Genomic DNA, 25,506 nt, shown 5'->3' with positions numbered 1-25,506 from the left:
AAAAAAAAATCGAAGGTTGGTGCAAATTTATGGTTCAAATTATGAATATATTAATTACTCTGAATTTTGCAGGATTGTGGAGTTTCATTGATGATGTTCAACTCTTATTATCTGGTTGACATTGAAAATGAAAAGATCGGACGTGTTCTGAAACTTGATTCCCTTAAAAATGGTGATCTATGGAAAGAAATGGACGTTTTGGTCTTCCACACTCGGGAATGGTGGTACCGCAGAGGACCTAACCAACCGTATGATCATTTTCATAAACTAAAAATACCAGAACAAGCATAACAATATGGAAAACGTTGAATATATAACATGAAAAATAATATGGTCATGGACTTCATGATTGTAGATGGGATTATGTTCAAGATGGTATCCAAACTCTCAAAGACATGGATCGTATGGCTGCTTTTCACAAGGGTTTAACAACATGGGCTAAGTGGGTTGATCTTCCAAGGAATTTCTCCTACCCACTATCAGTAAGTTTACCTCTTTCCCATCATCATTTTTTTTTTTCGAAAACCGAAAATTAGTTTCACCAGTTTCTCTGATACAATATATATATATATATATATATTTTTTTTTTTTTGTTTGTTACCGTGTCATATTTAGTGGCAAGTATCAGAATGAACCAGGGGTGACAAAACCCATAAGTGGATCAGTCTACCGAGGTGGATTGCCCAAGGCATTATATGTGGTGAAAGATGTATTAAGTGGAATGAGAAAACCAGTTCATCTGCTGGACATAACAACTCTATCACAACTCAGAAAAGATGCACATCCCGGCTTTTATAACGGCTTTAGGCGCATGGACTGTAACCATTGGTGTATCGCTGGACTTCCAGATACTTGGAATCAACTTTTATATGCATTTCTCATAACTTGAAAGAACAATGAAATTTGGATATTTTTATTTTATTTTGGTAATAAATGAAAGTTTGAATAATATGCAAAAACTTTGAGAAACAGTAATGTATTCTAGCTAAGCCATTTTGGTTTAAATCTTCATCGTAAAATGTATATAAATAGATACAGAATGAGAGATTCAAATGGGTTCTAAAACATGGTCATGAAAAAGAAAATTTCCGACCAAAATTTATTCGGACATAATAATTGGTAAAAATTGTCACAACAACCCTGTGCAGATCATGATCCATTACTATATCAGTATACTAGACAGTACATATTGAATATAACGAAAGCTAATGCTATGGAACAAACTACTTGTCTACAATGATTTCACTGTTACTGCAGGAGATTCAAGTACAAGTGATCGAAGCTCCGCAGCATAATTTAACAATTGATTTTGTTCTGATCTTTGCTCTTGCAAACCTGCTCTGGAGGTCTCAATCTCTGCATTTTCACTCTGTTCTGCAGCTTTTTTTGCTGTAAGAGATTCATTAAACAACCTAAGAGCATCTGTTGTTGAAATAGAGTACGCAGATTCATACAATTTCTGGAATTCAGTCCTCTTTTCTCGTCTTTCAATCAACCTCTCTTTCAAGTCATCAGGTAGTAAAGCGAAGGCACTTCACAGGGATGCAGATTGGACAAAACAGGAAAACAAAAGTAAAAAAGAAAAGAAATTAATCATATGTTTACAGCAACTCCATTAAAAACTCTTATGAGCAACAGAGCATTTAAATTCTTTTCCTCTTTTGTTTTGTTTTACCTGGTAACACCTCTAACTAGACCCCAGTTGTACCCAACAAGGACTGATTCCTTAAAGCCGATATTAAATCCCTCTTGTGCAGCAGCTTCTTTTCCTGCTATGAGACCATCGCGATATCCACTCTAACAAAATATAATGAACAATGAAAAAGAAAAAAGTTACTTAATATATTTAAGGAAAATGAAAATAAAGTATACTCAAACTGGTATATTACTGTATGGAATTGGTCATGTCTTCGCTGCCACTCCCTGTCCAAATCTGGTCTGTCTAACTCCTCATCAGAACCACACCATGGTTCTTCATCTGCATGCCAAAAATATCACCATCACAATCTGAAAGCAAAAACAGAATTTACAACCCAAGTTACAAATTTTCAGGTTACTTTAGACTAGAAGACTTGGCCACACAGCAATAAAAGAAAAAGAGTTGAAACTCCAGAGTTCTTCTGCTGTGATATGATTCTATTAAAAAATAGGGTTGTTGCATGAAATTTACAGAAAGGGTGTGGGGGCAGCGATGATTACTTCTAGACAAAAAACCGCAACTTCCATATGTTAAGGAGGGGCACTACATCGACCTCATAACAGAGTGCACAAGGATGACAATATGCACCTGAACCAAGGCACTTTCAAGCACATCTTTGGAATTGTAACCAATAGTATGGGTTTCTCAATCTGTAAATAACAGTTTATCATGGAAGTCCTGAGTGCCATAAGCCTATATTATAAAACCACAAGCAAACTGATACCACATCTTGGCAACCAACCTCAGATTCCTAAAACAGGAATAACTATAAGACAGTTCACCTATCCTATCCCCAACTGCATATTAGTAATCAACTTTAAAATTAATAACGTTTCACCAGCCAATACTGAGAAATTCTAACCTTGGCTGAATACTAAACAGAAAGAAATTAAGACAAACTAAACAACATACATAATATACCTCATAGTCCATATAGCTGGTATAACATGCTTTTTAAATATTAACAACTAATTGTAAAAAAAGGGGCTTCATTATATAATTTGCCATAGAACATATAACTAAACGGATGCCATGAGAATCACTTTGGTCACGTCTGGGACTTGGCATGAGATCAGTTTCTATTTGATGCTGCAAACTTTCCGAGTAAAGCTCCTCCGCAAAACTACCCTTCATCTCTATAACCATAAACAAGAAACCAACATAAAATCAAAATGAAGTTATGTACATTAAATTATGATATCCAGCAGGATAGTAAGTCTCATATAAACAAGAAAACAACAAACGGTTCTACCTCTGAAGCAGATTTCAACCCCAACTGCTTTCTACTCATTCTTCAATTTTTTTTTTTTTTTTGGTTCCTTTCAATTTCCTTTAATACTTTGTTTCAACCAGGCAATTCCCAAGACAATTCCACAAACACTTGCGAAGTGTTTGTGATCTTAAAGCAATATAGAAACCGACCTTAAAGCACACTCATAATATTTAATCACCCTACTAAATTGTCTAAACACAAAGCTGGCAATTTTTTTTTTTTTTTGGAAGAAAATGAAAAAGAAAAAGATCAGTGATGGTCAAATTCAAATACCCAAAACCTAGAAGTTCATAAAAATCTTAAATTGATAAAAAAAAAAATAGAAAATAAAAATGAAAACAGAATTGCTCGTTATTCCGTCCACATACCAAGCTAGAAACCATACCCCTCATCAAAGTTCATAAATTCCTAAACCTTATACAAAAACTTCTTAAGATTATTGAAAAACATACCTCAAATTTCTTTTAGATTACACCAGAACAGAAAGAAGGGGGAAAAAGAAAGAAAAAAGGTCTGCCGGGCAAGACAAAGGCTAAAAAGAATTTAAAAAAAAAATATAAATAAAAATGAGGTTTGGTTTCGATTCTACACGTGCGAAGCATCGGGGTTCATCGACTAATTGGGCTTCATGTTGGGTTAACCATCAAATGGGCCTATTAGATCTAATAAGCCTTTATGTTTTGCTTGGGGCTAACCTTATGGACTGGTTGTCCAGTTACTACTATCGTGCTAGATTGGAAAACTCATTGTCATCAACTTAAAGCCCGGTAGACACTTCACGCCTAGGTTAAAAAAAAAAAAAAAAAAAAAAAAACGCTTAGTAAATATTTTAACAAATAATTGCAATCAATTACAAAATAAATAAGTGAATTTTTTTTTTTAAACAAGTGAAATATTTGAAAAACAAAATTATGTACCAGCTACCACAAAAACGTTGTTTTACCCTTTCTTGTAAACGAGAGATCCTGGGAAACCTTGGGTTATTCCAAAAATTAAATGTTATATAGAATTCCAATATCTTTAAATTAAACTTTTTTTTTTTAATCTTTTCTTGACCCCTAAGCACCTAAATTTTATTAAATTTTTTTTTTCTTGGAACTAATATTTTTATTTATTTATTTATTTTTAAGTGGCTTCCACTTGCAATAAAAAAAAAAAATTAAAAACCGACGTACATTTCACTCATTATGAGTGAATCTTCCCTTTTCTTATTAAAAAATAAAATAAAAATCATATCAGGACACGTTTGGCAGGTACAAAATAGCATTAGATTGGGCTTAAACTGAAGCCAATACGACGTTCGGTGCAACTTTGTTTGCAGTCCAATTATATTACGTAAATCAAACATAATCTAAAAGTCCAAAACTCTTTTTGCCAAAAGAGAGTTTTTGCCGAAACTCTTTTGCAACCATGTGAGGTTTCTTTTGGCTTTAATGTAATATCAGTTATTAAAAAAAGAAAAAAAAAAAAAAAAGAAGGTCCAAAACTCTTTTTGACAATTTGTCACAATATAAGAACTTAATGCTTGTCAATCCCTTCCACATATTCTAATAATTAATATAATATATAATTTAGACAGACCAAGTACAGCCCTTCACTTTCCATCATTCCTACTTTTAATTATATCATATGACACCCTATTTCGTGAAAGATTGAGGGTCAATATGATATTATGTAATGCCTCTTTCAATGAGGTGTTGCCCATGTTGTTGCATGTGATATTTGGCAAATATGCACCGCAGATCTAAAACAACACAAACCCTTCTTTAAATCTTCAATCTACATTCTCTGACTATATTGCAAATACCTCTAAAGTTTGTTGAGAAAGTCCTTGGAGTTATTACTTTATAAAAAGAGAAACAAAAAGCTTGGAATCTTTTTACATGCAATTAATAACTCTTGGAGCTAATTTGACATTTTTTTTAGTAATAAATTAATTACAATTAATAAATTCTTTATTTTTAGCCTCCGCCAACATTAAATGTGGAAAAAAAAAAAAAAAAAAAAACAACAACAACAACAACTTTATTGTTGTTAATAAATAACTAGCTAGGAAGTTACTACATATTTCTTATACATATAGAGCATTTATAACTTCAAACAGCTTCGAAGATCTTAAACTCCTCTCTCTTTAACCTGTTTGTCTGAGAAGAAAAATGAAGACTGGTTTCACTTTTGGAAGATCAATATGTTCCTTCCTTGTTTCCACCATTGTGGTCTTTTCATATCTTGTTTTAGCAAACTCTGGACATCTTGGCAAAGATACCATCAGAGTCAGAGACAGAAAGCAGAAGGTAAACTGTAATATGTACCAAGGGAGTTGGATTTTCGACAATTCGTATCCTCTTTACGACTCTTCGTCTTGCCCCTTCATTCGGAAAGAGTTTAACTGTCTAAAGTATGGTCGGCCTGATAAGTCATATCTCAAATATAGATGGCAACCCATGAACTGTAACTTGCCAAGGTACACATTTCTCTCTGTCATCCCCTTCTCCATGTGTTCATGCTTGGCTGCAAAATGTATATGTAATTTTTTTTTTCTTTTTCTTTTGTGTGTGTTTGTGTAAATGTGTATGTGTTGGAAAATTGGGTTTTCCAATGCATGAAAATTTATACTATACTTTGTTTGGATAGTGCTGAATTAAGCTACTGCCAATTGGTAATTTGTTTTTAAAAATAGTGTTCTTCAGCTTTTCTGTTTCTGGATTTATGCTCTTCCTGGAATGTCTGCTCTTAAAGCAATCACATAATAACAAGCACTTGAAGCAGTTAATTGTGAGTCAACAGTGTAGAAAAGTCAGAACTTTTTCATAAAAGTAATGGACATCATTGGTATCAATATCTCTAAACTAGTCAAGATAGAAATTAATAAGGTTGATAACTAAGCATGCTCTTCTTTATTTTTTTGGCCCCATTAATCATCTTATAATTCATCTAATGCTATCCTTCTTATCTTGATTTATAGTTCTTTTTTTGGTATAATGTAAACAAATTGCAGATTTGACGCTAAGGATTTCTTAAGGAGATATAAGGGGAAGAAAATCATGTTTATTGGTGATTCTGTTAGTCTCAACCAATATGAATCCTTTATATGCTTGCTTCATGCAGCTGTGCCTCATTCCACCATCACAGTGCAATTAAATGACTCATATTCTTCTATGATATTCAACGTAAGTGACTATCTAAGTGACATTGTTTAGCATATATAATATATCCTTTGTGAACTACTGGATTGATAAACAGAGCAAAATAACTACTCTGAATTTTGCAGGACTATGGAGTTTCATTGATGCTATTCAGCTCTCATTATCTGGTGGACATCAAAAATGAAAAGATTGGTCGTGTTCTGAAACTTGATTCCCTTAAAAACGGCGATCTATGGAAGGAAATGGACGTTTTGGTATTCAACACCTGGCTTTGGTGGTATCGCAGAGGGCCTAAGCAGCCGTATGATCATCTCTATCAACTCAAAACACAACTTAGTTCTTGTGGAATCATAACACTATAGAAAGTTGGATATCAAATGAAAATTTGGCTTTGAACTTTTTGATTGCAGATGGGATTATGTTCAAGATGGTAACCAAACTCTCAAAGACATTGATCGTATGGTTGCTTTTCGCAAGGGTTTGACAACATGGGCCAAGTGGGTTGATGCTACCGTGAATCCAAGTAAAACCAAAGTCATTTTCCAAGGAATTTCTCCCTCACATTACAAGTAAGCTCACTTTCTCAATTTTCTTTTTTCTTTTCTTAGTCTCTACGTTCTGTTCATTTTCAATCCAACAAAGTAGTAATTCCATGAGTTTTTCTGATATGTCTTTTTTTGGGTGTCAAATTTAGTGGCATGGAGTGGAATGAAACAGGAGTGACAAACTGTGGAAAAGAGACAAAACCCTTAAGTGGATCACTCTATTACGCAGGATTACCAAAGGCCTCATATGTGTTGAAAGATGTGTTGAGTGGAATGAGAAAACCAGTTCATTTGCTAGACATAACAACTCTATCACAGCTCAGAAAAGATGCACATCCCAGCAGTTTTAATGGTTTCAAGGGCATGGACTGTACCCATTGGTGTGTTGCTGGTCTTCCAGACATTTGGAATCAGCTTCTATATGCATTTCTAATTTCCTAAAGGACTAGGAATACTTTGAAAATATAATAACAAATAATACTAAGACTGTAGTAAATTCAAGCCAAGCAACTGGTTTCTAATCTTCCTGGACCAAAATACAGAACACATTGATTTTGGGTTCAAACTTGCAAATTCTCCAAGTTATAGTGCAAAACATATGGTTGTAATTTGGAGCTGAATGATTAGATTTATATCAGAATCGTCAAACTCTTTAGATGAGGACTTTGATTTTTAAAGGGAAGAATATAATTGCTTTTTCCCAAATCTCTCACATTATCCACTTTTATTTTTTCTATTTATTTTTATAGACTCATGTCATTTTTCTATATGATTGTAAAAGTTAAAAGCTCATTATTTCTTTCCTTGCTAAATAATAATGACCAATTCCAATTCAGACACTTTGGAAATCAAATATTATTAACGGCCTAAATCAGTTGGTAAATTTTCAATTAGACAATTAATTTAGCTCATAACTCAATGAGTTGCTAAGCTAATAAACAAATTCAAATATTATTAATTAATTTGGCATAACGAATTGGTTGCCAACTTAAGTTAGCGATCTAAAAATTAAAGCATTTGATATACAGCCCAATCAAAATTAATGGGTAGTCAAACAACAAAGTTAATTAAATTGTTTAATAAAATCAATTAGACTTTTTAATTGGCTTTTCCAACCAGCTAGTTAAATTAAATTTGGCCTAAAATTGAATATAAAACAGCCAATAAATTAAATATCCAATTAATTTTATAGAACTATTAATTGTGAAATATCTTAGTAGTCCAATAAAATTAAAAGGGTTTTCAAATATTTCAAGCTATCCAAAAGGGCATCTAAAATTAATAATCATATAAAATAAATGACTATTAAATAAATTTTTCTAAAATAGAATTCAATTAATAAAAACAACAATTGAATTTAAATAAAATAACAATTAAGAATTTATTATTTGGCACAAACTCAGCAAGTCAAGAGTTGCCATATAATAAATTTGGCAAACTGAACTTATTCGCCTATCTCATAAAATTAAAAGTGGTCAAATAAATGTTAAAATATGTTTGCAAATGATTGAGACTTGGAGAGATGCTAATTTAGTTGGGAATTGGGATGTCTATTTGTTGTTGTGATGCATTAGTCTTTTAGCTTAAAATTTAATAAATTTTTTTTCCAATTTTTTTTCCAAGTCCAATAACCTTGACAAACATTATAGGTTATTAAATTAATCAAAACTCTAAATCAAATCTTTTAAACAAATCACGGATGACTTGATTCCACAAATGTTACGTAGGCAACCTAGTCCAAGGCTATGTGCAGTTCAAATTCCAAATTTTCAAATTTCAAAGTTTACAAATCCAAATTTTCAAGATTCTTAAATTTCTAAATAAAGCAACAAAATTTGTTTGAAGAACATCAAGTGGCTTGATCCCTTTAAAATGGATATATAGGCGGCTCAAGATTTCAAATTGAGTGCAGATGTATGCAAAATGTTTCGAAAATCGATTTCTTTCAAAATATAATTGGAATAAAAAAGTATTCTATTGTATTAAGAGATTGTAATAAAGATTAGATAGTCTTGAATAGGTCAAACCACGAATTTAATAAACTCTTATATCCTCAATAGGGTATAAGTGAAATATTATTTATGGATGTCATATTTTTCGTAATAAAATCTACTTTAACAAATCTCAAGCAGGTGAAGTTGATGCTTAATTGATCCGACAATAAAAATGTTGTTAAATTAATTCCTATCTTGGAAGTGTTTCCTTACCTTAACAAACTTGTCCTCACTATGACGGCCTTGGAAGTAAAAGGGGTGAGTTCATGAAAACTACAAAATGCCTTCATCTGTACCTCATGGAAGTGGAAGTAAAAGGCAATACCGGTCATAGAAACCATGCTCAACTTATTAACTACAATGTTGAGAATGCTGTTTCATTGAAGAAAATCATTATCAAGTCTTTATATTCTTAAAAGAAAAACAAAAAAAAAATAAGAAAACAAAATCCTGCAGAAGTGGTACCTCTCGAACTGTGGAGCAAGAAGAAATGGCAAAAGACCAGCTTATGAAGCATGCGAAAGAAAAAATTCCTTCAACTATAAAATAGAATATGTATGCTCTTGATATATTTATATATTTAATGTATCTAGATATTGTAGTACTTCATTATATATTTATGTTAGGATATTTATGGAGTTTGGGACCAAAATAAAAAATAAAAGAAGCATGGTTGGCTAAGATAATAAAAAATAATTATAAGAAATTATTTTGTTTTGGAGTAAGTGGTATTTATTAAATTGCTTTAATTAAGCTCCCAATAATGTTCATCAAAAGAAATAAAAAGTTTAGGACTGCTTCAGCTTTTCACAATGCTCATTTGTCATTAGCAATCTTTGATCAAGCTTCCACTGCTTCTCTATAGCATCAATGAATGGAGGCTGTCCTTTTTTCAGACAATGCTGTGGAGCTCAGATCAAAGCTTAAATTATCATCATGCTCTAGAAACTTCAATTTGGATATATATATATATATATATATATATATTACAATTTCCTAGAAATTGACTGTCAAGTTTATGAAAAAAACAATTATAGATTACATTTGAAACTAAACAGAAAGCAAACCTATGAAAAATAAGTCAAGAAACCTTGCAACAAAAGTTTAAAGCAATCAAAGACAAGTCTGTCATAATTGTCAATCTAGTCAACGTTGAAGAACAAGCTACAACTGAACTTGAGAACAAATGGAAGAAAGAAACTTGGCTTTGTGGAAATCAGCAGGAAAATATTATTGGATAACAAAATTAATCCGCTTCCAACATTGTAACTGTACTTGAGAGAACTTGAATTAGACACCTAGCAGTAATAAATTAAATTTGTCAGAAACCATGTTTTTAATATGCCAATAAGACAAGTAGCAATCATACTTATGTGAACAAAACGAATATGAGCTAACAGGGTATAACAGCTGCTAAATGAATGAAGCAGAGCCACAGCAATGATAAAGATGTGTAAAGAAAAATAAAATAAAATCGCTCTTCTTCTCATTTACGCCAAAAAAAAAAAAAAAGTACCTGGAACTAATTTGAGAAATGAGAGAACAGAGACACTGTTGGAGCTGATCATATAGATTTATCATCAAGTACATGCAGATTTCACTCTCGCCCCTTAGATGGCATTGATGTAGGATATCCAACACTGCTTATGCTATCATTGTCTCCGAAATTTCACATCTTCTTGAGGTAATCAGGAGCTATGGTTAAGGTCTGGTTGCCTTGTCCAGTTAAAGTTTCCCAGTCTTTTTTTGGGATTAATTCGCAGCTGATGATCTTTCCTAATGCTGTTGTGCTGCTTTGGAAGATGGAAAAACACAAACAACACATCAAATGAATTCCATCTCTTTCAACTCCATATAACAAGGAGGAGAAAAGAAATAACAAAAATTGCAAAGTTGCATTTTTCTTTTGGTGGTTGCTTCTCCTTTCTGTTCCGTTCAAGTGGTCTCCGCAACCACATAAGAATCTTGACAACACAACTATGTTTCCATAATTGGAGAAAGAAAACATAGACAGCAAAATGGAACTTAAAAATAGTAATAGAGGACAAGAACAATTTGTAAGAAACAAGTCACAATAGTACTGTTAAAGATTCAAAGACTTGAACCAGTAACAAGGTATTAAGAACCCTGCTAAATAAATAATACAGAGTCACTACATAAATGTGAGATGTTTAACGGGAAAAAAAAAAAAAAAATATATATATATATATATATATACTCTTCTTTTATTATTATTATTTTTTTGTTCATTGATACCTGCTGAAACAAAGCGGATTCTAGACAGTGAGGAAAAAGTAAGTACCTGGATGCAATTGGACTGAGATATTAGAGACAGCGACACATTTGCAGAATGCTTTTTACACAAATTCATTTTCGACGAGGATATGAATGATGTGAGCAATCTTGGGCCAATCTTCTCCTGTCTCTCTCTTGCACCGTTGAGTTAACAATGGACAATCTTCGATTCTCAAAAAAGATAGAGAAGGGGGTAGACCTTCTGGTAAGCACTGAAGCCGATGGCATTCAAGAATACTCAGGGTTTCAAGGGATGTGAAGTGTCTAAAGGCATTGCCATTTAACGATTTCAGATTTGGAAGTCGGGATAATAGAAGAGTTGTCAAAGAGGTAGGAAATAGACCCTCCTCCGGAAAGGAATCCACCATATCTTCACTTTCACAGATACACAAGTTTGTGAGAGAGGTGAGTCCTAGCAGTTTCCATCGTATGGGTGGTGCAAACAGCTTATCGCAATTATAAAATTTCAGATATTTTAAATTTGAGGGCATTTCTGGAATGGACTGCATCGAAGAGTCACCTATCGTAAAACGCTGAAGCCGTGGAAATGCAGTGTCCAACTGTTGAGTCCTTGGAAGTGGAGCCACTAGTTGTTCACTTTCCCAGATGTAAAGAATCGCCAAAGAAGGAAGATAATCAGGTAAGCATCCCGCTTTTAACTTCGGGCATCTTGCCAAAAAAAGCTCCTTAAGATGAGGAAAAACTCCACCTTCACCATGACCAGCCACAACAAATATCCACTCCTTCCACTCCGGCATATCACGAAAGCTAAGATATTCTAAACATCTAAATGGCTTTCCCACACTAGTAGAACCATTTGAATAGAATCCTTCACCTATTCTCTCCACTAAATTAAATCCATCGATTTCAAGGGATTTAAGAGAGGGTAGATGCCCAAGCGTCGGTACCTCGTAACAATTTCTACATTTCTGAACCTTCAGCTCTACCAGATGAGGAAAGGAACCATATCCTATCCAATCTGGAAATCTTGTGCCTCCGTAATTTTTAATCAGTAATCTCTCAATTTCTCCGTGAGGTTGGAGCCCTTCAAGCATTTCTCTTGATTTTTGTGAATCGTCCGTTTGACTGTTCCACCCCTCGTCCAAACTCAAATCAGTTATGTACTTCTTCTCCTTCAAATTGACATTCAAAACATCTCCCACATCAACTACATTTCCAATCCTTGCGATACAAAGTTTTCCGCTTATATTTTGAAGCTGTCCTAATTTTCCAATATTGCACCACCCATCATCGTGTTTGCCGACGGTAAAACCTGTTAATGTTCGCAAATGTTTCAGCTCACATATTTGCGGTGGTATCCCTTCCAAATTCCTGCAATCTTCAATATCAAGATGACGCAAGTTTATTAGACTTGCAATGTTGCTTGGTAATCTCTTAAGACAATGACATCCGTTCAGCAATAGTTTATGCAAATTGGACAAGCCACACAGTGTATCTGGTATCTTTTCAATTTTAGTAAAAGATAAATGCAAGTGCCTTAAATGCTTCAGATTACCAATCGAATCACTCAATTGAGTCAGGCCTATACAATTTGCCAACATCAATATCCGCAAATTGTATAAAGTACATATTGTCTCAGGTAGCTCTTTAAGCTCACTGTAAGATAAATCCAAGTAGCCTAGAAGTTTAAATTTGCTAATTGAATCGACCAACCCTGTGGTATAATATCCAGGCACAGAGAGCACTCTTAAGAAGGGCATTCTTGACGCTACTTTTTCACAGTTGACAGGCAGCTGTTTGTTTTTGATAATGTAATCACATCGATTATCCAGATTTTGTAACGGTAAAAAGGTCCTCAGACATTTATTTTCAAATAAATTCTCGAACTTCGTACTTTCATATTTCTTACGTCTCACATATGATATATGGCGAGTCTTTCTTACTAGTTCAAGCGGGTACTTGTCATCCAGCCGCAACGAAAATTCTCCTGAAACAAATTTTGCTAAATCGTTCACAAGATCATGCATAGTAAACCTTCTCGCAGTGAATGTGGACGGTTCCCACTGCTTATCAGGATGAAATAAAGATCTTGATATTAAATCATTAAAGTACTCATCTCCTACATCCTCTAAACTCTTCCTTTTATGGGGTTGCAACAGATCTTCTGCTATCCATAGTAAAATCAATTCTTCTTTTGTAAAACTCCTATCTTTTGGATATATTGAAGAATAAGCAAAACACCGTTTTAGATGAAAAGGAAGATAATTGTAGCTCAACCATAGAGCAGGAAGAATATTACTCTCCTTTTCAGCCAACTCCCATATGTCATTGTTTAACACATTTTCCCATTCCTCTGCATTTGATTCACTGCGCAAGAGCCCACCAAGTGATTTTACAGCTAAAGGCAGACCATTGCACTTTTTAATAATTTTTCTACCAATTGCTTCTAAATCTGAACGCACACCTGACTCTATATTGCTAAAGGCATGTTTTGCAAATAATGACCAAGAATCCTCCTCGGATATTAGCTCTAAGTTATGATTTGGAACGGTACCCATCATTGATGCGATATTTCCATTTCTTGTTGTCACAATGATTTTGCTTCCACAGGCTCCAGAATCCAAAGAGCTCTTTAGGGCACTCCAAAGATCATAATTCTCATTCCAAACATCATCTAGGACAAAAAGAAACTTTTTCCCCACCAATGCTTCTTTCAATCTAGCTTGAAGTTGAAATGGATCTTTGACATACCATGTTTGGGAAGTTACAGTCTCAAGAATTGTTTTTGTTAGTGTAGAAACATCAAAGTCATCCGATACAGTAACCCATGCCCTGAGATCATAGTTATTCACTCTAGGATCCTTGTAAACGAGTTGAGCAAGGGTGGTCTTGCCAATTCCACCCATCCCGACAATGGGAATCACAGATATCTTACTCCCACCTAAATCATTTGATACCAACAATTCAACAATGGCCTCTTTGCTACCTTCCCTTCCATAAACATCAGAGTCTTCTACCAGGGTTGGTGGTAATCGAGGTGAAGATCTTCTCTCAACAACTTCTTTCAAACCCAGGACATCTTTTTGTTTAACAATATATTCTAGTCTATCAAGAATCTCCACAAGTTTGGGTTCCACGATGTTGTTAAAACTAGTGAACCAAGTAGAGAAGAGATTCCGTACCTGACTTGTGCTGCTTCTGTTTTCACCTTCCATCTTGCATCGCAAAGCTTCAGTGTTGATTTGATATATCAGGTCCTCTGCATCATAGGAAGCTTCTCTAAGCTCATAAAGCCATTGCTTGACAGATGGATTTCTGATTTGCTTCTCTTCAGCATCATTGATCAACGTATTAGCAGAAGACAACATAATCTTTAACTTTTTGAGCAGCCTGTCATTCAGTTTCTTTCCCTTGATGAAGTCAACGACCTCCTGAGAAGCCAACCTATCAAACAGCACCTTAAGTGCGGAGGAGAGGAAAGCTCCACCCACGAGTTCCGCAGCCATGTGTTGTGAGGAAATTGAAGAAATTGAATTTAGGAAAGATCTCAATAGCAGATTAACAGGAGTTATGAGTATGCAATCTGAAACTCAGAGCATTTAGTTTTTGTGCAGCATATACTAGTATGCAATCGGTTTTCTTAATGCCATACAGGAAGCCTCCCACTCGTTGTCTTCTCGTTTTCTTTTCTTTTCTTTTCTTTTATTGGTGATTGTTTTGTCGTTCTTTTTATATTTTCAAACTTCAGACTGCGACCCCGTTGGAAGTTGTTGGCCAGTTGGGTTTAGGCCTACACGATATTAATTGTCCAGGAAAAGTGGTCAAGCAGTTGGATGTCAAAAAATGTTAATTGAATATGAGTATGAAGTCGGCTTTCTTAATACCATCCGGGAAGCTGCCCAATTGTTATCTTGTCGTTTTCTTTCTTTTTCTTTATTGGTGAATGTCTTCTCCATGTATAGACTGCGAGCACGTTGGAAGTAATTGGCAAATTGGGTTTACAATGAAGGGGGCTTAGGCCCACACGGTATTATTGGTCCAGGAAAGGTAATCAAACGGTTTTTTTTCTTTTTTTTTTTTTGGTAAATTAATCAAACGGTTGGCTGTCAAAAAAAAAAAAAAAAGTGAGGTGAATTTTGATGATATCATTCTTGTATATCATCATAGAAGTGAAAATGTGAGGTAAATTTTGATGATATGATTCTCGTATATCATCATAGAAGTGAAAAGATGAATATGAGAAATCCCTGATACATCTGCCCATAAAAATGAGGGGAAAATAAAAATAAAAATAGTTAAAAGGTTAACTGGCACCATGCCAACCATTAAGGTAATTTTGTAAAATTAATAGTATATTATACGAATATTTAAATCAAGGCTTCAAGCAAATTAATTAGAAACTAAAAAAATACCAACCTTTTTTGTAATATTTTGAAAACAGTATATAAACTTGTTTTTAGACACAAAATTTATTTTTATAAATAAACAAAACACTTTCCTTTTATTATATCAACTCGATCTGATGATGAAGAAGAAGTACAAGAACCATCAAGAGCATGCCAATGTGACTGATACCGGGTTTGCGCTCTCTATACTCTTTTTTTGCACCAAGTCTAAACGTCGTCGTCTCTTTTTCATTCCACAATGAGTCGATTGTTTTCCTTTCCAACTTGGGGTTTTTTTTTCGAAAAATAGCCACCCCGTAATATGATTTTTGAAGAATAGCAATTTTTTTTGTTTTTTAAACAAACCCACTTTTTACGTTTTTGGATAAAAATACCCTCAATGAATATATTTTTTTCTTTTCTCTATCAAAACACATGTGTTTTTTTTATTTATTTTAAATTTTTTTCTGGTTGCTTTTCGTTTTCTTATTACTTTTCCTTTTGACATAGGGCTTCTTTCAACCTTCCCTTTCAACAATTAGGGTTTCTTTCTACTTTCCCTTTTGAAAAGCTCGATCACTGTCACCACCCAGAGGTAGAGGAAAGATACACCATCATCGTCGTTGATCGCTCTGGTCCAACCTCTCGTTCGCTGCCGTCATCTTCGTTGCACCGCTGTCGTCTTCGTCACGCCACCATCGTCCAACCAAGACGAGTCTTCCAGGGAAGAGATAGAGAGGTAGGCAATTGGCATAACTTAAACCTCGAGCCGATGGGTCTCGCTTTTGGTATTGTGTTTGTTATTGTTAATATGGTTGGGTTTGTAATATGTATTATGCATCTGAGTAACATTTTTTTTTTCAATTTTTAAGAGGTTGCCAAAATAATTATAAACCTTTGCTTTCTTTGTTTTCTAGATTTTCTTTGGCTTACTTTCTTTCCTTGATTTTTAAACCTTTGTCAATATTTAGGCAATGAAAAGCTAGTCTCTTTGGAAAAATCTAAATGTTACGTGGAAACAATTTAATCCCATTTTCATATTCATCCATAAAAAAAAAAATGTTACTGGAAATGGAGCAGTAACTTTGAAAGGAACTCTCTCCACTTCAAAACTCCTCTGTTTTATTTATTTATTTATTTTCCTCCATTCCTCTAGTTTCTTTTATTTGTTGCCAAGTGTTTGAAAAGTAATTGAATGTTGCAGTGTAGATAGGTAATGTTACATTTACTATTTAAATATGTAAATTTCGGAGAGCAGATTGAAAAATGGAATGTGATTCAAGAAGAGGGAAAAAAAAAAAAGATTGAAAATTGGAATAGTATTTTTCTATTATGAATCAGGATGTGGATAAATAATACAATATTCAATAAGTTTGATTTGTTCACGCACTTCCCTATTTATCTAATGTCCACATCTCAATGATAAATTATAATTTCTTGTTATTTTTGTTTTGTTCCTTGTTAAAGAATCTAATGGTTTCTGATTAGTGGTATTATGGACTTCGAGCTATTGTCTTGTTGACTTGATAACGAAATGCATCATCTAAAATCTTGTTATTGCATCTAGAATTTCTTTTAGTGATTCATTAGTTTTTCAAATTATAATCCCGTTATTTTGTCTCATCTTTTATTTCATGTACCCTGCATTTGATCAAACCACTAAGGAAATGAAATATAACTTGCAGTTTGGATTTACTTCTTGATGGTGATATTTTTGAGTGAGTGAATCTAATAAATCGCCTTCTGCCTTGGGGTCATTTTCTGGTTTTAGCAAGAGATTGTTTTATTCCCTAGTCAATTTTCTGCTTGAAAAGAGGTGGTTTGGTCTCAATTTCCTGCACTGGGTGGTTAGACTAAATTTACATTTCTTTGTTAATAACCCAACCCTTTTTCTTTTTACTCCCTTATCTTTCACAAATAAAAGTACAAAGCAAACAATATACAATTTGGCATTGGAATGAAAGCTTGTTTTCGTCCATGTGTATACATATATATATATATATATATATATATATATGGAGAAAAACTATTGTTTTAAGTTTGAGACCATAATTTAAATAAATTATAAACATCCTAAATTTTGTATTTTTCTTAGTTTTTGCAAAGGTTTGGTTTAATTTATGGCTGTTGATTAGTAGGGTCCTTAGGATTGGAACCATCTTAGAACTTAGAAACTTTATTGGATCAAAATGCTAAATGTTGAAAGGAGAGAAACTTTAACAATAGGGTTTTGAAACCAATTTTAGACTTAAAAATATCTTCTACTAAAACTTAAACATCAACCAGTAGGAGGAAAAAGTCATTAAGAAACACAAATTTATAAGGAGTCACAACTTTTTTTTTAAATAAAATATGCTAACACATGGAAAATATTTTGGAAGCTCTAATCATTTGGTTGTTGGGAATATGATCAAGGAAGGAACAAATTAGACAACTCATGAAACTACTAATCTAGATATAATTCTTTTAATCAAATCTAACGTATGTGACCTTTAAGTTGCTTACATTCTGGTATAAGCAATTTGTTCTATCCACATGTGAGCATGAGGTCTGTTCTTTTTTCATTTTTTTACATGAAATTCGTCAATATCATTAAGATGAAATAGCAATACATGAATTCAGCAAAATGAAATTAGAGTATTATGATTTAATCATGACAGTGCCTCCTCTGTCCAGGTCTCATACTGAGACACACCAAGAGAATAATGAGTAAGCTCATTGAGTAGAGCTGTATTAGACCCTGTCAATCTTCTTTTTAAACTTGCAATTTTTTCACCTAATTATTTTTTCTGATGCACTCTAAGCCACGTGTTATATTATCTATGGACCATGGTCCACAAAAGCTTTTTTCTTTTTATTAATATTTTTATTTTTTGGGGAAAATTTGATGAAAGGATCGTAGAATATTTGAAAGTCAATTGCTTGTGAAACTGAACCTTAATTAAAGTATCAGAGTAAAGTAATTTTTGGTAATAGTATATAAGAATAGTTATTGATACATATAATTCTTTTAGCTTATTACTTTGTTCTCATCTTAATGAAATAAGAAAGTATTACCCGAAGATGTGAAAATTTATGACGTTGAATTATTTTTCTTTTTTTTTTCCTCTCATATTAATAGAAAATTTAAAATATAGTCATTTTAGATCTAACAAAGTTAGATTTTTTATTCTATTTTCAATGAATTTAGGTCTTTTCCTACCTCAGTGTTTATTTAACTTTCACACTGATAATAATAATCTGTCGGTTACTTTTTATTTTTTATTTTGCTTGTATGGAGTTGGTTTACTTCTTCTCATTCTTCTTCTTATTATTATTATTTCTGTTCATTCTTTGCTCATGTTGGAAACGTCTATGACAAGCTGCTTGCTTTTATATTATTATTTAAGTATTTGATGCCTTTTATTCTTTCATAGAAGCTAGAATCTATAAATTTCCTTGGCATGTATCTATAAAAATTGTCAGAGCTATATAGTGATATTATTGTCGTGATTAATAAATGTTTTATTGTAAATTCATTTCAGTTTAGTTAACTCATTTTAGTTAAACTAAGAAATACATAAATTTTTAAGTTTTGTTACTAATATTGATTTTCTATATTTTTCAGCATTGTCGGAGCAAATGATGGACCGAGCTGAAAATTAAAGCACAAAATTTGCGTTCATAGAGTTACAAGTGTATGATGAGAAAATTACACATGCTTACAGAGATAGAGAAAGAGAGAGATAGAGAGAGAGATATAAATAGATAGAGAAGCATTGGTGGCGGTTTGTTCTCCATTAATGTAAGTTGCTTCTCTAAACAAAATAGAAAATATTATGCAAACTAATTTCACTTTAATGTAACGAACTTATCATTGAACCTTTACTTGTGCTGCATTAAATGTTGTTTCAGAATTGTTGATAGTTTTCATAATGGATTATTTAGAGATGATAAGTCATCTCTTTATGAATTGCTTAATTTTGAACTTTTGTCATTATGAGCTATGCTTATAATATTGTGTTATTTGGTATGACGGAAATGTTTGTGTTGCATGGTTAGAATGTGAAATGTGAAATGTGAAATTAAAACTATTATGAAGTTGTGTTTTTGTTTGAATTTAATGGGAGGTTTGAATGTGAAACCATAATGTATGTGTTAGAACTATAGGTTATCTTTAGGAAGCAATGTCACATGCCCATGGTTGGTTTGTTTCCTAATGTATTATGTACACTAATATATAGAAGATATTGTAGCTTTTAAATCCACATATGCGCTGGTTTGAAAAGATTCTTTAGCCATTTTCATTATATTGTTGCACAAATCCCGTTAGGTGTATGTCATTTAGGTTCTGGAAAATTTTCCACCTGGAGGAAAATATTTCCTCTTTTTTTCCTAGAGGCGGAAAACTTTTTCCTCCAGGTGGAAACTTTTTCCTCCAGGCAGAAAAACTTTCCTCCAGGCTTTCCTTGTGTTGGAAAAAATGTTTCCTCCATATGTTATGCTTTGTTGTATTTGATTTGTAGATAAATGGATTCAGATTACTAATGAAGGTTTTAGGACTTGGAGATATCAAGGGCAAAGGTTAATTGTAGATCAAACTTCTGGAAAGCTGTGTCGGATATTAAGTTCAAGCTGACTCCAGCCCAAATAAAGAAGTTCGAGGATAGCTGTTTTGGCCACTTTTTGAAGGCTAACGAGATACAATTTAGTGGCCACATCGTCAATAGCATGCTGTATAGGCAGTGTGTTTGCGATGACAAAGATTCTATGGTATTCAATTTTGGAGGGCGTGGTGCTCGATTTACGCGGAGAGACTTCACCATAATTATAGGTTTACGGTTTGGTTATGAACCTAATAGGCGAGTTAACATCTCTACTCGTATTAGTGACACATACTTTCGCAGAAAGCGAAAGGTCACTAACTCGGAGATAATCGAAGCTTTCATGACCGCACAGTGTTAAGACGATGATGAAGCCGATGATGATAGATTGAAGTTGGCGTTATTATATCTCCTAGAGACGGTTCTTCTAGGCAAAGAAAGCATGGCCACCGCACCTCATAATCACTTGGAGATGGTGGATGATTTAGAGTACTTCAATAACTATCCATGGGGTACTTCATCATATACCACCACTATTAGATCGTTAAAGAGTGCTTTTGAGCATAGAGAGTCCATGGCTTTAAACATGTCAAAGAGTTATAGTCTTTGTGGGTTTCCTTTGGCTTTCATGGTAAGTTTGTTACACTATTATTTAAAGTTTGTTACACTTGTATTTATGGTGTGTATTTCTTTACTTATTCATTATTAATTAATTGTTTGACAGATTTGGGGTTTTGGGACAATTCCTTTGTTAGGTCAAGCATTTGAAAAGAAGTTGCCGGACATGGCATTCCCTCGAATTCTTAATTGGCATATTTCACAAGTGCCAAGATTTGAGAAGGCCACTGAACTATTCGATCATCGTGATGTAAGTATATGAGTTCTTCCACTTATATGTTCAAATATATATATATATATATATAAATATACATTCCAACATAGTACTATTATCTATAGACTTTTACAGTATTTGTAGGAATATGAGTATTACTTAATAATCACTTGATGATAATTCCTTTTGTCTTCTGCAGTATCCCGTTCATGGCTTAATGAATGTAACTGAATTTGAGCATGCATATATTGGCAAAATTGCATGGGATGTACATCATGACAGTACTCCATACAATGTTGCACCTGCTGTCCGAGACAAGCCACCACAGGCAAGTCATAATGAAAAAGATGAAAGTCTTCCACTTACAAGAAGTGGAAAAAGTAAGAAACGAAAAGAGGCATCTGTGGAAATTATGGGTAAAGGAGGGAGGCGGCAAATGGGATATAAGTCGTCAGACCAGCCTTCATCATCGATTACAGGAGTTGCTGCTCATGTTCGTGTTGAACCATCGACTCCATCCCAACCTCCAACGACTCCATCCCATGATGAGATTTGAATAAATTGTATGAATGTTTATTTTTTTATTATTGCAAGTACTAATCATTATTGTTTCTTTTAGGTACCTTTGAGAGAGAGATTAACTATCCTTGAAGGTGAAGTGGCTAATGTACGGCAAGACGTTAAGGATTTAAGAATCACCATGCTTAGAGAGTTTGCAAGTTTGAAGACCAAGCTTGATAAGTTAATGAAGCACCAAGGAGTGGGAATTGGTGCTGATGGGTTGGGAGATGGAATGGAAGTGGACGTTGAAGGGGATGAAAATAAAGAAGAGTTTGGTCCTGATGCGACCCCCGTTGATAGACAGTCACGTCCATCTGTTGTAGACGATGCAGGACAAAGTGTTACGATTATCGAGAAAGTGTCTCCATCAAAGTTTCCTGCCAGAAGACGTGCAAGAAAGGTAGCAGCTGCTAAGCAAAGTATAGATATCGGGAGACAGGATAGGAAGGCGGCAGCAGCTATTACAACTCCTTACAATGTTAGAGGCTTGTGGAAAAAACTATAGTGCACTTTACCCGGTGCATCTTCTACTTTGAAGTTCGACCCATACAAATCAGTACCCACACGACTTGTAAAATTTTTTGACCAATTTATGAAGTCTAGTTGGGCAGCAAAGGTTGATATGGACATTTTGTCTGCGGGTAAAGACTTTTTCCAGTTGCTTATAACCAGTGAGAAGTGGCTAAATCATGATGTAAGTATTTTTCGATCAAGATTTTTATTTTATAATTTGATAAATTCCATAGATAGTTGTTCAACTGCATGGATGTAATTTAAAATCAACTCATCTTTCAATGCAGCATATGGAAGTCCTGCCTTACTTATTTCGTGTACGTGCCAATCGATTCCCTGATGTTTTTGATCCTAGTTTTGAGGTGATAGATGGAGGATTTTGGGTAAGTAAAGGACAGGTGTCCTATATGTGGCTATTGTGATTTTGGATAACTAATAATTTATTTTGTTGTAGGTATACATTGAGCAGTGTTATGGAAAGTTCTTCGCCAATCCATCTAAGCTCCAATTCTCATATGCAATGCAAGAATATGTATTGGGAATTCGAATGAAGGAGTCAAAGCCATGGAAATTTGTAAATCATGTACAATATACATGTCCAAATTGTGTAATGTTAACTATTCATTTATTCATGGGCCTTCCTTTATTTGTTGTGCTAACTGAAATCCTGTAATGTATTGACAGTTGTTGATTCCACTAAACAAGCGCAACATACATTGGCTGGTAGGGCACATGGACTTGAAAGAGCGTTGTATGACTGTATATGACTCAAATAAGGCTGGCAACCGAAACAGGGGAAAAATTTATTTCCAAAAATTATGCATTATGTTACCTTATTTACTGCGGTATGCATCCTTTTATGAGCAGCGGCCGGATCTTATCGACTCCGTTGATAAGTTTACATGTGAATTGGCACAAAATTTCCCTCAGCAAAGTAACGGGTAAAACCCCTTAATACGTACATGTTTGTTGAATAAATATTAACTATTGAATATGGTTATAATAATACTAATATACGTTATAATAATTGTTTTTTTGTAGTGGTGATTGTGGCATGTTTACACTCAAGACCATCTAGTTTTTACATGCTAGATTACCAGTGACATTCACACAAGATGACATAGAGTTATTTATGAATAAGTATGTATATGAGGCTTACAACAAAGAACTAAGCATATGAGCTGGGTGGTGATGCATTTTTCTTTCCTGTTGTCATGTTTATAGATGCATATTCTTTATTATATTAGACTTTTAATTGTAAAGATAATGGTGGCTTATAATGTTCATTTAACAAAAATAACGATGTGTTATTGATGTAAGGATAACTAATTGACCTTATAGAAAATGTGCCATGTTTATTTATTAGAATTCCGTTATGCACAAACATCTTACGAGCTCAATTGCAAATTCTCAAAAATTTTCTGCTTGTCAGAAAATATTTCCTCTTGGCGGAAAAATTTTCCTCCAATCAGAAATCCCATATGGAGATCAATTGAAGCCTCTGGATAAATTTCTTCCACTCGGAAAATTTTTCCTCCAAGCGGAAATCGTTTTCCTCCTGTTGGAAAAAATTTCCTCCAAGCGGAAACCGTTGAATAATTTTTACTCCTATCAGAAACTAATTTCCTCCACTTGGAAAATCAATTTCTAATAGATTATTTAAGTTAATAGTGGGGTAAAAAAATTGAGAGTGGAGACAAATATTATATAAGATGAAGATGGAATTAACAAAAATTGTATTGACATTTAAAATCAATAACCATTTTAAAGAAAAGAAAAAATGATATATATATATTTTTCTTTTCAAAATCATTTGGACATTTCATAAAATGATATGTAAACTAAAGATTTAAAATCAACTCCAGAAAGCCTTTCTTCATTTGGGATTAAATTCAAAAAAAAAAAAAAAAGATTCTTATAAATCTTCCACCGTGGAGTAGAAAATATAATATCCAAGATATGAAATAATTATCAAAACATATTAAACCATTAGATAATGGATTTTATGCTTTCTAATTCGAAGCATAAGACAATGGCTTCGTACATCTCTGCCTATAATGTCCAACACCACCGCATGGGCTACATCTACGTCCAATAACATCTTTACCTTCGGATAGTATGCGTTGCATCCTCGGCCTACTAGCTCGTCTACGTGTCCATCTTGGTGGAAGAACAATACGACTTGCCACTTCATCCGGGACATGCCACTGTTTTTCATCTAACACGGGGTAAATGGACTCAGCATAAGCTGCACGATATGCATTCGCGGTGTAGTAATGAGAACACATGCCATAAGGAGCAATTTTGCGGTCTCTGCAAGCGGCAATACAGTGATCACAAGGATATTGATCAAGATCAAAGACTTTGCATGAGCATGTTTTTGATTGGAGATTAACTGTACCCCTCAAACTCCCACCTTCCATAAGAAATTCATGCATATTAATGGCTTTCACATGTAGTCCGATGGACTCCAAATTTCGTAGTTTGAGTTGCTCTTCCATATGGTTAGTCACAGGCTTCGTCAATTTTTCACCTGCAGTACGTCGCTCATAAAACCACCTTTGCAGTAAATCCTGTATGTGCTCAATTAATGCTACTATTGGCATCTCTCTAACATATAGCAAAATACCATTCAAGCTTTCTGCAATATTGGTGGTCATGATAGTGTACCTTCTACATGGACAAAGAGAACGTGCCCACCTTGTAGGGTCACATGATCGAATGTACTGGGCAGTGCTACTGTTTTTTGCCTCAATTTGCCCCATATAAAACTCAAAATCTTCAACCAAATATGCACTAGCTACGAGCATGAAACATTGTATTATTGTTTCATCTTTCACATGTCCATTTGCTTTAATATTTCTGCTTATATGGTACGTGCACAACGCATGGTATGCATTAGGAAAAACTTTGGGTAATGCCCTTTCAATAGCGGGGTGTCTATCACTCACAAACACCAAATCCGGAAAATCTCCGATGGCATCCTTGAGGTTTTGGAAAAACCATGTATATTCTTGCTCGTTCTCTCCATCTCCAATGCCGAAAGCCGAAGGATATATTTGCTTATTGCCATTCATGCCCGATGCAATAGACTTGTACCCTTTGTATTTCCCTTTCAATATAACTGCATCAACAGCTAACACGGATCTTATGTGGGATTTAAATCCCCTAATGCTTGCTCCAATCACCATAAAGAAATATACAAAATTGTTATTATCATCTGTTTTGATACGTGTAACAGTCCCAGGGTTCTTTGACACTAACTCATAACAGTAGGCAGGCAGCTTAGCAAAATTCTCCTCTGAAGATCCCCTAACACTGTTAAGTGCATACTCTTTACCTTTCCATGCTTTGTTGTAGCTTATATTCACCCCATACCTCTGCAAAAAATCATGTTGAATTTTTTTAGGTTTGTAAACACGTACAATACCTTCATATTTATATTTGATACATTGCCCAATAACTCGGCTACTGGCAAGATACCTAATGAGCAACTGTGTACATTATCAAAAATTCTCACAACAAATATTTCTCCATTTTTAAATGTGGTTGCACATAGTTGCCATTTACAGGTATTTTCCAAGCATACAACCTCATACCGTTGTGTAGTTGACCGTGTCACCTTGAACTCTTTATTTTCTCACATGCAATAGATACTCAGTTTATTCTATAAGTCATGTTTGTTGCAAAATAATTGTCCAACTACTATGCTCTCACAG

General features: G+C 34.0%; 4 protein-coding genes and 1 long non-coding RNA gene across 14 annotated transcripts; 3 read left to right on the top strand and 2 right to left on the bottom strand.

Moving 5' to 3' along the window:
- Position 1: 1 nt before the first annotated feature.
- On the top strand, positions 2-1,242 carry LOC107417760 (uncharacterized). The gene is made up of 2 exons (XR_009635581.1): positions 2-248; positions 356-1,242. It is a non-coding gene; the product is annotated as an uncharacterized LOC107417760 (long non-coding RNA).
- On the bottom strand, positions 1,056-3,543 carry LOC107417799 (uncharacterized). Of its 4 annotated transcripts, none has more exons than XM_025073395.3 (5): positions 3,425-3,543; positions 2,731-2,835; positions 1,890-1,978; positions 1,676-1,797; positions 1,056-1,532 (listed from the first exon to the last, which is right to left on the bottom strand). In XM_025073395.3, exons 2-5 carry the CDS (start codon positions 2,831-2,833, stop codon positions 1,232-1,234), a joined length of 615 nt encoding a protein of 204 aa, XP_024929163.3. In that variant the 5' UTR covers positions 2,834-2,835; positions 3,425-3,543; the 3' UTR covers positions 1,056-1,231. The 4 variants fall into 4 exon arrangements, with proteins under 4 accessions (XP_024929163.3, XP_015881933.3, XP_015881932.3 ...); XM_016026447.4 differs by having other exon boundaries at positions 2,743-2,835; XM_016026446.4 differs by lacking the exon at positions 3,425-3,543 and adding an exon at positions 2,952-3,401.
- A 1,426-nt stretch (positions 3,544-4,969) lies between these two features.
- On the top strand, positions 4,970-7,368 carry LOC107417794 (protein trichome birefringence-like 38). Its single transcript, XM_016026440.4, has 5 exons — positions 4,970-5,436; positions 5,971-6,142; positions 6,244-6,419; positions 6,529-6,687; positions 6,813-7,368. The coding sequence occupies exons 1-5, from the start codon at positions 5,129-5,131 to the stop codon at positions 7,102-7,104; spliced, it is 1,107 nt and encodes a 368-aa protein (XP_015881926.2). The 5' UTR covers positions 4,970-5,128; the 3' UTR covers positions 7,105-7,368.
- A 2,233-nt stretch (positions 7,369-9,601) lies between these two features.
- LOC107417762 (putative disease resistance RPP13-like protein 1) lies at positions 9,602-14,683 on the bottom strand. 2 transcript variants are annotated; one of them, XM_048472983.2, is made up of 3 exons: positions 10,960-14,683; positions 10,174-10,450; positions 9,602-9,955 (listed from the first exon to the last, which is right to left on the bottom strand). In XM_048472983.2, exon 1 carries the CDS (start codon positions 14,417-14,419, stop codon positions 11,015-11,017), a length of 3,405 nt encoding a protein of 1,134 aa, XP_048328940.2. In that variant the 5' UTR covers positions 14,420-14,683; the 3' UTR covers positions 9,602-9,955; positions 10,174-10,450; positions 10,960-11,014. The 2 variants fall into 2 exon arrangements, with proteins under 2 accessions (XP_048328940.2, XP_048328939.2); XM_048472982.2 differs by having other exon boundaries at positions 10,174-10,447; positions 10,960-14,682.
- A 657-nt stretch (positions 14,684-15,340) lies between these two features.
- On the top strand, positions 15,341-23,155 carry LOC112491472 (uncharacterized). 6 transcript variants are annotated; one of them, XM_060814119.1, is made up of 11 exons: positions 15,341-15,491; positions 15,809-16,037; positions 18,906-19,082; positions 19,838-20,512; positions 20,606-20,749; positions 20,913-21,041; positions 21,333-21,968; positions 22,075-22,170; positions 22,242-22,370; positions 22,472-22,728; positions 22,829-23,155. In XM_060814119.1, exons 4-7 carry the CDS (start codon positions 20,324-20,326, stop codon positions 21,777-21,779), a joined length of 909 nt encoding a protein of 302 aa, XP_060670102.1. In that variant the 5' UTR covers positions 15,341-15,491; positions 15,809-16,037; positions 18,906-19,082; positions 19,838-20,323; the 3' UTR covers positions 21,780-21,968; positions 22,075-22,170; positions 22,242-22,370; positions 22,472-22,728; positions 22,829-23,155. The 6 variants fall into 6 exon arrangements, with proteins under 6 accessions (XP_060670102.1, XP_060670104.1, XP_060670101.1 ...); XM_060814121.1 differs by having other exon boundaries at positions 19,831-20,512; XM_060814118.1 differs by having other exon boundaries at positions 19,818-20,512.
- Positions 23,156-25,506: the final 2,351 nt, after the last annotated feature.

Source organism: Ziziphus jujuba, chromosome 2 (assembly GCF_031755915.1).
Source record: "Ziziphus jujuba cultivar Dongzao chromosome 2, ASM3175591v1".
Lineage (NCBI taxonomy): Eukaryota > Viridiplantae > Streptophyta > Magnoliopsida > Rosales > Rhamnaceae > Ziziphus > Ziziphus jujuba.
Note: the sequence above shows the minus strand (reverse complement) of the source record. Positions and strands in the feature narration are given on the sequence as shown.